The sequence below is a fragment of the Cibotium barometz genome, chromosome 30, assembly GCF_041138505.1.
Source record: "Cibotium barometz isolate CiBa-2024 chromosome 30, ASM4113850v1, whole genome shotgun sequence".
NCBI lineage: Eukaryota > Viridiplantae > Streptophyta > Polypodiopsida > Cyatheales > Cibotiaceae > Cibotium > Cibotium barometz.
The window spans coordinates 1,810,001-1,826,440 of record NC_141075.1 but is presented as its reverse complement, the minus strand read 5'-3'; the positions used below and the strand labels follow the sequence as shown (position 1 = coordinate 1,826,440).

Here is a 16,440-nt window from a genome sequence, read left to right as displayed (position 1 = left end):
GAAATCCTTCATGTTATCTAGGATTCTCCTACGGTCATGTAGGGAATTTGAACTATTTTTAGTTTTATCTCTATTTTCATTTTGTTGCCCCCGAAGTGGAATGTAATCACATGGATGTATCTGATTAGTCCTATAGGTCAGATGTGGCCTCTAAAGGACATTAATATAGTTTTCTTTCTTTCGTTCTTTCTTTCTCTCTCTCTCTCTCTCCTCTCCCACGGGCCACTCTCTCACTCTCTCTCTCACTCTCTCCCCCCCACTCCCTCACTCTCTCTCATATATCAACAGCAGTCAGATGCCAGACTATCCTTACACTAGCCCGGGGACAGGTACAGGTGGTGGGCTCATATGTATACCTTGGGTCACATTTACCAGCTCATCAGGGAGATTCTCTATGGCAGAGACAGCCAGAGACAGAGTGACACGAGGGTACGCAACACTAGCAATTTTGGAACGCCAGTGTCACCAGACACACTTCCAGGAGCCCCGTACTAAGGGGTGGCTATTTGATACACTAGTTACTCCAGCATTGATGTATGCAGCAACAGTATGGGCACCAAGTTTGGCTACATCCTCATGGACACAGATAGAGCGCCCTCAGATTTTGATGCTCTCACGGATGATCCGCAGCAAACCTTCAGTACCACATGATATCCTTCGAGCGGAGTTTGCTGTACCACCTATGTTAGTAGAGGCCATGTTCCAGACTATATCTTTTATACACAGGATGCGGGAGCTCCCACTAAATCGGGTATCTTGGGCTGCTTTTGAGGCATCCAGACAGCTTGCTGAGGAGGGACATACCTGGTCATGGTACTCCTAGGTGGTACAGTGGATATCATACAGGATTGATATTGACAGATTACCACCCTTACAGTATGACCTAGCTGCACCACACAGACGCCTCCCTCAGACAGAGAGGAACAGAGTCATGAGACATGACATTTGGCAGGGCCACATACAGGAGACTTGGCTATCTCCCAGTCAGCCACTCCCGACGAAGATGCTCTACTACAGAGACCACTTCTTGAGCACCTCCACAGACGGCTTCATCCAGTGACCACGATACTTGGAGGTCCACTTATCACATGGACCTCCGATGTACTTTATTGCTTCACATGATGCCTCAGGGACATGGAAGAGTGCATACGTGCTTGCAACAGAGTGGACAAGTGGCATTGAGCTCATGGGCCTGGAATGTGTGGTGGGTTTTGTTGCAGATGGCGAGGCTGCAAATAGGGCAGCTGGAGCTATTATTGAGGGCATGTATCCACACATGACTGTGTCATATTGTATGGCACATTGCTTGAACAATCTTTTAAAGGATATTGGAAAGATGTCATGGATTGAGCCAATCATTCAGGAGGCCAATCAAATGGTCACATTTGTCTTGAACCACCAGTTCCTCCACCACGAGTTCTCCAAGAAATCAAGGCTCTCACTTCTCAAATACTCAGACACCCAATTTGCCTTTAACTTCTTGATGCTGGCCCGCTTGAGGGAGTGGAGTGCAATGGTGCATTGAGGCAGCAATTTATCAACGTCGAGTTCACCACTTCTACATTGGCTTCGACAGCCATAGGCATATTATGCAAGGAGCATGCAAAGAGCACTTCCTTTTGGGAGGATGTGAAACGCATTGATGCTATGGTGAGGCCTATTGTCCACTTGTTGAGGCTTGTAGATGCTATGCAGCCATGCATCAGTAAGGTGTATGAGGCAATGGATAGAATGATAGAGAAGTTGCAAGAGTTAGAGCCCGATGAGGACAGATACAAGAAGATTCATTCCTTATGTGTGACGAGGTGGAACTCCTATGCCTCTCCTATGCATGCAACTGCATATATGGTGGACCCTGACTTTCAGGGTAATGGACAAGAGAGTGACAGAGAGGTCAATGATGGTTGGAGGCGTATCTTGGATCGTCTAGTGCCAGATGGAGGCATTAGGCGCAAAATCAGAGACCAGCTTGCTGCATACAGGTCCTTTCATGGTGCTTTTGGTTGTGCGGCTGCACAGGAGGATAGGTTGAAGGTTGGGGCTGCTTTGTGGTGGGAAGACTATGGTTCAGATGGGTCTGAGTTGCAACACTTGGCTATCCGCATTCTCAGCCAAGCTGTAAGCTCCTCTTGTTTGGAGCAGCTTTGGAGTTCTTACAGCCATATTGCATCAAAGAAGAAAAACCGCCTTGGTGTAGAAAGGCCAATGATCTTGTCTTTGTAAGCGCAAACTTGCGAATGCTTTGCAAGGGTGCGACTGCAAAGGCAGATCCCTTTACTCAGTGGGAGATGGAGCAGGAGGAGGAAAATGAGCAGGTGGAGACACAGCAGAGCCCAGAGGACGATGCCACTACCTTTCAGACTGGTCGTGTAGGCAGCCATGATCATGACGCCAACTTCTCACGCTCCAGCCTCCGATTTAGCATTGCAGGCTCTATGATTTATCAATTAGCTATGTTTCATTGTATTTTACTTCTGAGTCTTGACTCAGCACTTTATGTGCATTGTAGACACTAGTCTTTTGTTATTTGATAGTGATCATCATTCCATGCTTATATATTGGTTTGAACTTTGTTGGTGTACTTATTAGCGCCTGTTTGGTGTTTGCACCACGTATTGTACATTTAAAGTGATGCCTTGAATGTTCAAAGTGTCAAAACGTAAATGTTATTTTATTTAGTGTGTTTTGTAGTCAATAAATTGCATATTCCATATGCCGTCCCCGTTCCCTACCTTTTGCCATTCCCCGTCCCATGTTACTATGCTTGTATGGTCTTAAACAGGCTCCTAGGGCTTGGAATCAGAAGATTGATTCCTTCTTTCTCCGGTCTGGATTTCAGAGATCGGTTGCAGATCCCAACCTATATCTCTTTCGAGAACGTGGCATGGTCGCACTGATCATCCTTTATGTGGATGACCTCATTCTCACCGGCGGTCATATGGAGCACATTGCACTGACAAAGGCTGCCTTGTCAAAGGAGTTTGAGATGACCAACTTAGGCTTACTCCACTTCTTCTTGGGATTGGAGATCTGGCAGACCCAGAGGGGGTTCTTTGTCTCAGCAGCAATATGTTCATGAGTTGCTTGAGGCCTTTGGGATGGAGAACTGCAAGCCTATCACGTCACCGATGGACCCGAACACGAAGCTGACAGTGAATGATCCTCGTGAGCTAGTTGATGCCTCTCTCTACCAGAAGTTGGTTGGTTCATTGATCTGGTTGCTGAACACCAGATTGGACTTGAGCTTTTCTGTGGGGCTGTTGAGCTCATTCATGCAGACGCCGTTGAAGTCTCATTGGGACGCAGGATTGCGGATCTTGCGGTATTTGCAAGGTACGAAGGATCTTGAACTCTGTTTTTCCCTCGGCTCAAGAGCGGTTTCATGGAGCAGTAAGAGGCAGCCAACTATTGCCTTGTCGTCGACAGAGGCAGAGTATCGGGCTGCTTGTAGTGCTTCTTGCGAGGTTGTGGCTGCGGAGGTTGCTTGGCGAGATTGGGTTTCCACAAAAGGAGCCCGCAGTCATCCAATGCGATAACGAGAGCTGTATAGCTATTGCTCGAAACCCGGTCTTCCATGCCCTGACCAAGCACATAGAGATACAATATCACTTTGTTCGTGAGAAGATCTTGGCTGGTGACATCTTGCTTCTTTATTGTTCGACGGAGGACAATGCGGCGGACCTCTTCACGAAGTCTCCACCTCAGGCTATGCTCCGGCAGCACTCCACCTCATTGGGGTTGGTTCCACATCCAGGAGCTGAGAGGGGGTGTTAGCGGTCATCTCCTGTCTATATATTGATACCAAGGCCTCTGTTGTGGGTGTGCCCGCCCAATTTAGGTGTTTTCTCATTTTTCCCCACTCTCCATATTTTCCCATTTTTTTCCTTGGTGTGGAGGGCTGTATGACTGCTCTGCTGCCCCTGAGTTTCCCCTGTGTGCTGGCCGACAAGTGCTACTGCTGGCCAACTGGAGGGAGTAGGTCGTGGGCATGCTTAAGGGCTGTCGGCTGTTTTTCAGCAGGCCGACTGTCTATGTGGGGCCATATAAAATGGCCCCTTGCCCCCCCCCCCCCCCCACACTTCATATCTTGTATTCCAAGATTTCTCTCATGTATATAGCAGAGTTATACGCTTCTCTCTCTTTCTCTCTTCATTTCTGTGTTTTTCTGCTGTGCATTTGCTCTAGGTGCTTTCAGATCTTGTCTTCATCTCCGCTGCATATTCTGACAATGTCCTCCATGCTTAAAGCTCTTTGCTTTCCCCTTGTCCTTGCTGAAAATGCCCTGTCAAAGTGGGCTGAGCGCCACCCACTGTGGTTGCAGCACCGCCCACTGTCAGCGCAACACTGGACCTCTCCGCACTAGCACCGCCCGATCAGCTGGCAGAAATGGCCGGTGGTGGTTCGCTCCACACTAGCGCCACCAAGGGGGCTGAGCAGAGGGGCAGCACGATTTCGTAGGCACACAAAGGTCTGGCCACAATAGTTTTCGTCGGCGCACAGACGTCCGTTCACAACAATTCTCGCGGTCATGTCCAGGCAATCCAGCAAGAGGCTTCCTCCAAGAGAGACCAGCTCTAATACCAAATGTTGGATAGCCACAGCAAGAGAGAGAAAGAAAGAAAGAAAGAAAGATATATTAAGCGTCTACTAAAGACCCAATGGGCCTATGAGACCAAAGTGGTACAATAATGTCCATGGTATATCTTATCATCATAGTCACATGGGACGCGAAATGGGGACGGGGAACGGGGACGGAAAAGATTGAAAATGGCCATTCCCTATGACTATAGAGTGACATGGAACGGGAATGGGAACGGGAAGATGCTACCATCCCCAACATTCCCGAGTCTAAAAATGCCCATTCCCTATGACTATGCTCATCATGGAATGGAAAATAAAACAGAATGAAAACATAAATATAGCTATCTCACTGGGGTGATACAAAACTGTCCATGGAAACTCGTCATGGAAAACTAAGAGCATAAAAACATGGGAGCAACATCAGCTCCGAGTAGATGGTATACCACTCGCCAAAATGTCAAGCATGGGGTTGAGGAGTATGGCCGAGAGGTCTCCCTCAGCTATGTCATGTGGAAAGGTAGCTTGATGGCGGTGGAGCATGTCCTGGATCTGGAGCTCATGAGAGAGAGAGAGAGAGAGAGAGAGTGTTAGGGTTTTAGCTCACAACCGAAACAAAGATGGAGGTAGATAGAGCACACAAAAAGTGAGAGTGAGAATCAATGGAGGTGATGGAGTCAACCATCCACATATATCCATCCATCATAATAATATGAAAGTACAAAGCAATAGATATAGTGTCCTTGCACACTAGATATTCAAGGGGAAAAACCACATGGGAAAAAGTTTCCTTGGTTAGGTCTTGTGCATACATAGCACTAACATAAGTGTGCATTTGCTTCAAAGCTCGGGGGTAGCCAAACTCTATAGCAGTCAACGACTATGGATCTCAAGGGTAGCTATAGGCAGGTAGGTACTCTAGTGGTATGGGACGTATGGAACGCGCCAAGGCTGCCGGGGCTGGCTAACTGACGACAATCTAGACCTTAGACTCGGGGGTGGTTCCAAAAAGGGACCTATGGCTGGGACAAGAGTCGGTAGCCAAACTCTTTTGTGGTCATCCACTATGGATCTAACGCTAGCTTTTCCAGCCCGGATAGAGTTCCACGTATGTGGGCGTAACACTTGCACTTTCCTATCAGAATCCGGAGTGATAACACATGATGGCACGAAATGCAACATGCCAACCATCACATAACCTGCCGAAATCTCGTAATCCTAACCGTACACTGAAATTCCCAAAAGATGACCCATCAAAATGGACAAAACTAAGGAATCTGACTGAACATATCCCTGCATGTGGCCTGATTGTCAGCTTGGTACTATCGCTTTAGGCACCCCTTTCAAAGGAGGAACAACTTGAATGGTATCATGGTATCCATCGCAGAATCACTCTCTGCTCCACTAGAACACGCACTCGAAAACTGAGATCGGATTACTAAAGATTACTCAGGCCAACAGTGCCCAAAAGGGAATGCCAAGTGGGCTTATTGATGGTGCTCTCAGCAAGCCCTCGTATCCCATACCACTAGGACATGGCTTGGGTGTTGTCGCATTGGGACATCAGAACAAATATCCCTATAAAGGTACTTCCAACTGGCCACACACTTGGGCGCCTCATCTTGGCTCTTTTCGGCAGTTTCATAGGAACCTGATCTATTCCAATCCGGCCCCTAAACTTGCACCTAAGCCTTTCAATGCTGAGATCCATGTCCATGAGGCACTCAATTTTGTGATGCACATGATATCACTCCCCTCTAAAAGTTGCACCACGACCTTTTGTGGCGCTTGTGGCTTTGGGAGAATCTCCCCCTCGCTCGACTTCAATGGGATCCGGGCAAGTGGCATTGGAGAGACCCCATAGCCCTGCTGAAGCACCTAAAATTCCCCTTTTTCAAGTGCTCCACCCAGCTGAGTTGACAAATCCAAAAGCACAGAATTAATGGCACACCTATAAAAAACCATCACTTCTCCATCTTTCTCTACAACTTTCGAAAGTGGCTCTGGGACAGTTCTTGGCTGAGGAAGATCACACACTTCCTTTGGCTGGTTGCCCACACAAGTCCTCCAATGGAAACATGGCTTGACATCACCGGTCGCTCTGCCTCTGGCAGTTGGTGTGGCATTCCCATGGAGACCTGACGACATTGCCTGCGAGGGCAACAGGTTTGGTGGTGGATGCTACACATGTTCACTTCGAACCCAGGTACCTTCCGAACTGTCACTTGAAAGACCATCACCGAATTGTCACTAGGGAGACCATCACATGGGCCTCAGAGCGCTCCTCTTCAAGAATAGCAAGGGTCCCAGAGCGCTCCTCTTCAAGAATAGCAAGGGTCTCATACTTCAGGTAACTTACTTTCAGATCAATGCTATCACCACTGCTGACACCCCAAAGGCACCCTGGACCCCCAGACCAACACTGGCAAGCACATCGGCTGCATCACAGCCTTCCACGTCGCGTGCACAAAGCACTGACACCATGGAGAATACAATCACCCACCAGCAGAAGCATTTGCTTTTTTTAGACAGACCTCATTCAGACTTTCTGGGGCAATTGGACATCTGACGCATAATTTGAAGAGCATGCAGCTTTAGCTCCTTAGAGAATTGTAGTCTGGTCGCAAGCAGATGTTCTAATTTCTGCTAATAGATGGATCTTTTCTTAGGAAAAAAAATACTATTTGTGCATGCTACAAGAAAGCAAAGGACATAAACTCTTACCAATCGCCCCTTCCCCAGGGCTTTTGCCAACTATGTACGCAAAACCAACATCTGGAAAGAGGCCAATTCCATTCTCAGGCATTGCAAGAAGAGTTCGCTGACACAAAACAAAAGAACTCAGACCAATCGATCACAAAACATAAATATTAAAAAAGGAATATTAAAAAAGAAACCATAATGACTAGTTTAAGTTTGAGTACCTCCGTAACAATGCGATATCTACCATGGCTTGACAGACCAATACCAAAACCCATGGTGATACCATCCATGACAGAAACATACGGCTTCTGAAACCTTGCAATTTTGCAAATAAGCGTATACTCTGCATCAAACATCTGCATGCCCCCAGATGTAGAGAGAAGAATAGCCTTGTTAATAAGGTTTTTTAAATATAAATATTGTTCATTCACGTGCACTTTAGCGACTTTTTTATTAATGAATTACTCGATTACGTGCAGAGAAGGAGAGATTATATCACAATCCATGCATGGAACAACCTTCAATGCAACTGCATGCATTCCAAAATCTTTGCAGCCTTTTGTTGTTATCCACTTCACATCACCACCTGCATAATTGCATGATACCTATCATTTCTACTTGTGCGTGCACTTTTCTAATTAGCACCAAACCACCATCGTGCTCTAAGACCCCTCGCTAAGCCTGTTTGAGAAATGACCTTTGACACGAGAGATGTTTTCTTGTCTTCTTGAACAGCAGTTGCAAGGCTTTTTATATCCATTCCTGCATTGGTAAGAAAGCATAACGCAATAACAGCTAATGGGAACATAGAACAAACTAATGAACATTATTGGCACGTGCAAGAAACAGTCTTAACATCCCTACGGAAAACTATATTAGTAGGATAAAATATGTAGCATTTATGAGTGCACCTGCTGAAAATGCTCTTGGTGAACTGCTTTCCACCAAAACAGCCTTTACTGCTGCATTGTTTGCCCATTCATCCAAGTGGCTTTTGAATGTTGAATCCATTTCTGCAATCAAACAGGCACACCTTTAGCCTAATGGTGGTCAGCTAAAATGGGACTATTCAACAGCAGCAATATTGGATAGTCAGCTTAGTCAACCCAAAAATAAATAAAGAAGCATCAAATGAAGTCATCCATGAGAAGTGAAGGAAGGGCTGTCACCAAAAAATACATATTAACCCAGAAAGTGAAGGAAAGGGCAGTCCATGTGACCTCTGCCAACCTAAAGGGACTTGGAGTAGCAGAAAGAGAGTCTCTAATATCAACTCAAATGATTGAGAGTGACTGCATAGAAAATGCCAGGGTACATGCAACGGCCCTTGTGCATCTAGCCCTCCAAATCTAGCAAGATGTAAAGCTCCCAATAATCACCCGAAATCCATTGCTAATATCCTGCGAGTGGGCATCGAGAGCACCATCAGTTCAGTCACCATCATTGAATATCTAAGGTCCTGAGTCAATGAGCCACAGAAATGGTCACAAGTGATGTAGTAAGGCCCTTTCTTGATGCTAAACATAAGAAGTGCAATCTTCTACCATATTCTGAGGGCCTCTACGTATCCCCAAATGCATTGATGAATGGCCTATGCCGATATTGTAGTGTTGGGACGATTGAGGACTGCACCTGTGGCTGATCTCCAGTTATTAATTCATTTGGGCAGGGACAAACGGCCCACGTGGGCCAAGGTGACCTGGAGGGTGATCATACAGCCCCGTCATCATGGGGGCCTGGGCATCATCGATCCAACTATCCAGAGCAGAGCCCTGCTGGGTAAGTCGGTCGTTCAAGGTCTTCAGCCAGGTGGTGAACCTTGGAAAGCTTTTCTTCTCGCACGGATTTCAGCCCGCAACCCTCCCTCGATGGCCCTTGGACCCCTGGAGTAAAATGGATCTTCACAGAGGTGTTCACTACCAAGTCTCGCTCCTTGGTCAAGGAGAGAATGATTGTGGTGTCACTACTTGCAATCAGAACAAGAGTTGTATGTCTATAGATTCTGCTTAGAAGCCCCACCCACCCCACCCACCCCACCGGGAAGGTTTTGCGAATGGGGGATTTTTTAAGATGTTCACATGGAAATGAGCATGTGAATCGTCTCTGGTCATAACTGTAACCTACACTTAATGTCCACAACTATTCACAGGACCCAAATACGCCCGGAAAACCCTTGGACATGTGTGTTTGAATATGATTGAGATCCACACATGCTTTGTCTGTATCCTCAAGGATAGGGAAAGCCACATGCACACATGTTTTTTCTCTAGCCTCAAGAATAGCAAAAAGCCACATACACAATGCTTTTCCTGTTCCCTCAAGAATAGGGGAAAGCCACATGCACACATGTTTTATATATGTACCCTCAAGAATAGGTAAATCTGTTAGAATTTTATGTGCATCTCATGTGTGGGATCTGGACCTTATAGTGGGCAAACATGTATTTTATCTCTTTTTCATGAGCCGTGGCTGATTTACAAGGTCGTGGACTGCTGTCGGCCAGCTACATGGCAGTCAGCCAGCTTCAAGGCATCCTTATATAAAGGCCTCCCCTCTCACTTGTTGTAACCAATTCAATCCTAGCGCATATTGTCTGAAGCCCGTCTGCTAGTTGTTCAACCTCTTTGTAATCTCATGCTATGATAACAGGACTTGATCATTATCTACTCTCTCTTTCTCTCTCTCACTCTCTCTACTGTGCCTATACAATAATCGCTTCCACCTGTGCATACTTTCACATGGTATCACACGTCTAGGTCCTGGCTCTCCACCTCTAGGCGACCCCTTCCCTCTTTCACCTCCGTTTTTTGGAGCATGAAGTTCTGCTGCGTTTTTCAGCAAAGTGGCTGCATTTATCTTTCCGATGTAAGCCCAACGAGGTGTGCAATGACAAACTCAACCACGTGTCCAAGAGATAAAGACATAGAGAGCGAGAGGGGAGAGAGAGAGAGAGAGAGAGAGAGAGAAGGGAATAGGGATCTTGCACAGTACACCACGCTGAGCAGGGAACAAGCCCCGCCCCCTTTCTGGAATTTATTCAGGAACAATCCACGGGCACGCTAGCCAAGATCAATACAATCAATGAATACAAAACAAACAGATATGCCAATGTAGGATATCTAAGTCGATGTCAATGCTGAGGCACGAGATCTCTGATGCCGAGCACACCACAGGGATGACCCAAGTAACTCTCAACCAGCTAGTACCAAATCCAAATCCAATGAATCCAAGTCCAAGTTCCAATCCAATGTCCAAGTCCAAGTTCATATCGAAGTCCAAGTCCATATCCAAGTCCAAGTTCTAGTTCCAATCCAAGTTCTAGTAGTCCAAGATCCAGTCCCAATCCAAGTTCTAGTCCAAATCCAAATCCAAGTCCAAGTCCAATCTCAGATCCAAATCCAAGTCTAGATCCAAGTTCAAGTTCCAGGTCCACATCCAAATCCAAGTCCGAATTCTAGTCCATGTTCAAGTCCAAGAATCACTCACTCATCCCATGAGTAATCTCCACGACTCCTATAGCCTTGTCGATAAAGAAAACCATGGAAAAGCTCTTTCTGGCAAGAAAACTGCTATAAAACCTATTTTAATGGTTTTCGGGCAATAAAAATCTCTAAAAAGCAGTTTTTGGAGCAATTTTAGGGTTTCTGAAATTTTCAATTCGCACAGCTCCACACAGTTCCATACGGCTGTACGAATCCATAAGCGCCTTTTAGCTTTTTGGTCCGGCTCAGTCTCCTCTTTCTAATGGTGGCCTTGGCTCGTGGTCAACCCTATTTGACTTTTTGCTTTTTCTTGCTTTTTGACCAAGAATGGTGCTTTTTCTTAATCAAACCTTATGGACCCTGTCCCCATGTCTTCTTCCACCTGTCTGGTGTGTCCGGGCATGGGTTTCATCATGTGAAATAGAGCTAGGAGGGCCAAATAGTTACATTCCCTCCCTCTTATATTGTAGTTATCCTCAACTATGGACTGCAAGTGTTCCAAGCACATCCATATGTTCCATGTATATCCATATGTTTCAAGTATATCATGTACCTCGATATATTTCAAGGTGCTAGCCCCATCTAGTGAGCTTGTGCATCTGGTCTTTTCCCATACATGTGGTGTAATCTGCTCATTTGGCAACATCTCAATGCCTTTTCTTTGACCGATGTCCTTGTTCTTGATGGTACATCTTCATGGCCTGTCACATGTGTTAGATATAATAAATGGCTACTTACCTGCTGCTGCAAAAACTAGACGCAAGCTAGTCAACAAACAAGTATGAATCATTCGCGTCTACTGGATATTCCGAGTACTGGCTAGTAGTCTTGGAGCCCAATGGACTATCACATGCCATAAATCCAAGCATTGTCCACACATCAAAACCAACACACAAAGCCAAAGAAATTCAAACATACATCAATATGCAATGCATAAGCAATGATCCTCTTGTTCATGGATTGTCATGTATGGTTTTATCGGAAACCGTACTGAGCTATCTGGGTTCCGAGGGGAACTGCTCAGATTGTCGCTTAACGCCATCTGGTCACTAGGACCGCCCGAGAATTCATCAATAGTCATCTAGGCCATCTGGTTGCATTGACCGCTGGACTATGAAATCCAATACAAATCATCTAGGCCATCTGGTCCCAATGACCGCGCGACTACGAAATCCACTAGTCATCTAGGCCATCTAGTCGCAATGACCGCCCAACTGCGAAGTCCTAGATATCTGGCATCGTTGCCGTCAGTGGCTCATCTGGCATCATTGCCTACCATATACAAATCTCATTCTGGCATCGTTGTCGTCAATGGGTCATCTCGCAGCATTGCCTCCCATATACAAATCTTGCTCCTTGGACTATTGGGCATCGTTGCCAACCAACTAGAGGCCTGAGTACTATAAATACTTCTTTTGGTAATAAAATACTTAGAAATGCAGGGGGTTCGATTCATCTTCAATCCCTTGTTGGTCTTGGTGATTGTGCTATGTTTCATCTATGGTTAATTGTGCATCACTTAAGTTAACAGAAGTGCACTCACATTCCACTCCCCATTGTCTCATTCACCATTATACATATATTCATTCATCCATTTAATGCTGTGTTGATTTGCTTTGATCTCTCGCACATCAAGTTCTTTCATCCTTTTGCCCTCGAACCCATTACACTAGTATCAAAGCTAAGTTTCATTCCTTTTTGTTGGAAGATGGTCCTATCATGTGAGTGTTGAATATTACCAAAGCCCACTATCCAAGTGTGTGGCTGAAAGTTTAGTATGTCCTCGTTTGGATCTTGATCCTCTTTCAACTGGAGATACTTGATTATGAGCAATCCACTGACTAATATAGTCTCAATCTAAGTAAGAACCCATCTCCACCACCTCTTTACATCAACCCTGATCATTGATCATCCAACAATGTATACATCTGTACACTTACCTCGTTTGAAGGCTTGTGATGAGCCTATGCTCAAGCTGTGCTCATCTGCCCCAAACCTTACTGTACATTGACTAGTACCATCCTTTGACCAGCAACAGCAACCCTAATTCAGGCCATCTATGCCTTGATTTCTAAAACCTCTTACAACCACCCCAACTTCTCATTGGAGTAACCTATGTACCACTATGGGAATTGCATCAAAAACTCAAGCATTCACTTGGACAATCTTGGGTGTGTTAGCTATGATCAAAGATGCTACTAATTCAAGATTCAGCTCTTGCTCAAGTGCTTACATGAGCGCATTTCTAAAAATCCAAACTTCTCATAAACATGTGAACCTAATGAATGACAACATGCAGTTGCTTTGATAAACATGTGAATCTAATAAATGAGACAAGCAAGATTCTATGTCGATAATACTAATGACATAGTACAAGACAAGATAAATGAAAGCGGCGTAGGGGCTTTTTTGTAAAGCCTAGCATATCACTCATAAACTAGGCAAAAGGTAATAATGCTTGAATCCAACAGTCCCTCCTCAATGCCAAATCACACAAAAAATATGAAAACAACTTGCTCTTATCCTAGACCCTACCTTGCCTACTATCATCACACCAGTTGGGTAGTCAGATGTGGTCAAATCTTCAACCATTTTCTACACAGCTTGCAAAAAGTATAAGGGCAACGATCACAAAAACAAATACAGCTCTTAAGCATTTTTTAGTATTGCTTCTCGCACACACAAATTCATCCATCCTGGACTCCTGCACCAAATGATTCATCGAGGTCCTTAAGTAGAAACTGATTTACCATCTCCACCCTTCTCTCTTGGGGGTTTGACAGCCTATCTTCAGATTGCTTAGAATGAATCAATCAAAATCGCTGAGTGATCGAGAACTTTATCTGACACAAAGCCCTTGATTACTCTAAAAATTTTGGCATGTGCCGTGAAGGAAATCGGGAGCTAGATACCTAGTGGCAATCAATTTCGGACCACACTTTTTGACTTACCCAGGTTCATGGCGTTGAGAGCCTTCGGCCTGTCCAGAGTGATGACGCCCAACCCACTAGCTGCAACTGCGCTCTGCACAAGTCGTTGCGGAAGAGCGGCCATTCTCTTCACCCCTGCTCTGCTTCAGTGTTTTACTGCGCAGGCCCTGTACTGCCTCCCGGGCACGTTTATAAGACTCCCCACTTGTAAAGAGAGTACTAGCCCCATTTGGGGCATAACGTTTGGTAGCAATGTGTAAAGGCCCTTAGACTTAAAAGTGCAGGGTTTAGTGTGTGGAAGAACGAAAGGAGCTTTTCACAATGTCTTTCTCATGTTGGGGCCTTCATGACTCTCTCTCTCTCTCTCTCTCTCTCTCTCTCTCTCTCTCTCTCTCGGGGGATAGTTTCCTACGACGTTAAAAAGTTCTCTTCTCTACTTCTTCTTCTCTCTCTCAGACTGTAGCACAAGGATGTCCTCACTCTCTCTCTCTCTCCTCCCTCGAGAAGCTGGGAGTGTGCTGGAAACAAGCAGGAGGTGTGCTGGAGAAACATTGTACAGAGAGGCATCATTGATTTGCTAGGAGAGTTTGGCACGGAGGCAATAATTGCTTATTCTAGTTGATCAAAGGTTTTGGCCTAGGGTCGCTTTACTTATAAAATGGGCATGTTAAGCGACCAATTTAATTAATGCACCACAATAAAAAGTTGTGAATATGCACCACACACGTGATAACATTACACATCGCCCAACTCTACATGGTTGGCTCGCAACAACCATTGAGGGAAAAGAGTTCCAATTTTGTCTCAAAAAATCACTTTTTACATAATAGAATCCCAAAGCCCTATCTGACACGTTTATTATGATTGTTGGCTCATTGGGCTTTGGAGATTACCAAGCTTCAGTACAAGATCCAACGATGATGGTCCATCAAAAATGAAGCTGAACCCAAGTTCTTTTGCCTAAAAGATGGAGCAAACATGCTTGTTTAAAAACATAGACCCTCAAAAGTTATCTCCTTATTTAGTTTTGGCTCTCTCTCTTCCATACTTCTATACCATGGTTTTATTCATATGCATGTGCAGATGGCATGTGACCATGTTTGAAGATTTGTGGATTTTGAATCTTGGATATTACTAAATTATCTCAAATTGTATACCTTAAAAAAGTATTACAAAGTGTTTTTTAAATAAAAATTTAATAATATAAACTTTTGGTTTTTCGTAGAGTGGTTTAGCTAGTTCATATACAAGGATTATTGAAAAGTTGCCATTTTATTGTTAGCAAAAATGAGGATAACTCAAGCATCCCAACTTGGGCACGTCACACACCTTAAAAAGGTTCATGTGGAACCATCATAACATCAAGCACAAAATGAGCTATTCTCTTCTAGACAAGTAACTTGCTAGTGAGCTTCCCCACGTTTGTGAAATCAAAATATAAAATTCTTAAGATTTAGGAATCATAACATATTATGATTAGGTGTGTGTACTCCACAAAAAAAAAACCATTGTAGATGGTGAATTGTCTTCCTCATCGGGGTACCTTTTCAAGTCAAGAGCTTACCTTATGCAACTCCCCGATGTGGGTGCACTAGCTCGTCCATCACGTCTTTAATATGTTGTCACATCATATTTCTCCTTTGCTAAAGGGGCGAAGGAAGATCTTTCTTCACCTAGATGGAGGAGAATAGAGGTTCGTCTTCGCGATGGTTCTCTCTCACAAAAGGCCACGGGAAGAAGAAGAAGCTAATGTAAGAAGGAAACCTACAAACAAACCTATTTAGCATGCATCTATCAAGCAAGAAAGATTTAATAGTATACATGCAAGCAAGAACAAAGAAGAAGGAGAGCTCACAACTATTCTATTGTAAGGGAGTGATAATGTATTCCTTAGTGTCAAGAAAAACATACAAGTGACTAGTCTTCACACTAGGTTGTCCAAACTAAAAAATGTTTCGGCCTCTAGTATTAGTCTTAAGTAGGCTTTCCCTATTTGACATTAAACTCAAGGTAATATGTTCCAATGTCATCTTACAAAAGTTAAGTGCCCGTTAGAGCATGTAAGATGGCAAAGTGCCTTATGGTAGGTGAGCAGGGTGAAACTGTTATGAAAATCATTGTTATATTATTGGGAATTATAATTCTTATTTTATATCGGGGACACCTGTTTGTACTATGCCAGAGTGGATACGTACAGTTTGATACTATGGTAGCCTATTTCTCAAGATAGTTTTGGGATTAACTAATGTGACTTTAATTGATTGTTTTTAACTCTAACGTGGATGATGTCTATGAGTATAGGTAATGAGATGTGCGAGATGTCACACTGTACGAGGGTACCAATTGGGGTGTTATATGGATGGTGGATTGAGCGGTGGTGAAGATGAAGATCATGTGTTCATTATGACATTCAGTATTTTGTAGCCTATATTACGTGTGTGTGTGTGTGTGCGCGCGCGCGCGCGTACACAAGATAGTTCAATGTGTGAGCACAAGTGAATTTATAAGCATTGATCCATTTATATCTGTTGTAGGGCCATGCTTTTATCATGTATAAACATTTGAACTTTGGACAAAGTTATTTTTTATAAAGGAAAAGCCCAAAAGTAAAATAGGTGCTATTTATAGCTCTATGGGCTAAAAATAAATATGGCGTGTGAGAGGAGAGCCACACACGTTAGGGGGAGAGATTGTACCCAATGCTTTTGTTCTTAGTGTTGTTGAGTATTTTCCTTCTTTATGCTAAG

General features: G+C 44.4%; 1 protein-coding gene across 3 annotated transcripts in view; it reads right to left on the bottom strand.

The window, feature by feature from the left end:
• The window catches only part of LOC147621072 (3-hydroxyisobutyryl-CoA hydrolase-like protein 3, mitochondrial), a 76,014-nt gene extending 62,071 nt beyond the window's left edge, over positions 1-13,943 (bottom strand). Inside the window, exons 1-6 of one of the 3 annotated variants that reach the window (XM_086823770.1) lie at positions 13,715-13,900; positions 8,193-8,294; positions 7,979-8,043; positions 7,800-7,867; positions 7,503-7,637; positions 7,303-7,399 (exon numbers count right to left, since the gene is read on the bottom strand). In XM_086823770.1, coding sequence (XP_086679896.1) covers positions 7,303-7,399; positions 7,503-7,637; positions 7,800-7,867; positions 7,979-8,043; positions 8,193-8,260 — 433 coding nt within the window. In that variant the 5' untranslated portion in view covers positions 8,261-8,294; positions 13,715-13,900. Of the gene's footprint in view, positions 1-7,302; positions 7,400-7,502; positions 7,638-7,799; positions 7,868-7,978; positions 8,044-8,192; positions 8,295-13,714 lie in introns of all 3 variants that reach the window. The other 2 variants (XM_086823768.1, XM_086823769.1) reach the window with 2 other exon arrangements.
• Between the last annotated feature and the right edge of the window lie 2,497 nt (positions 13,944-16,440).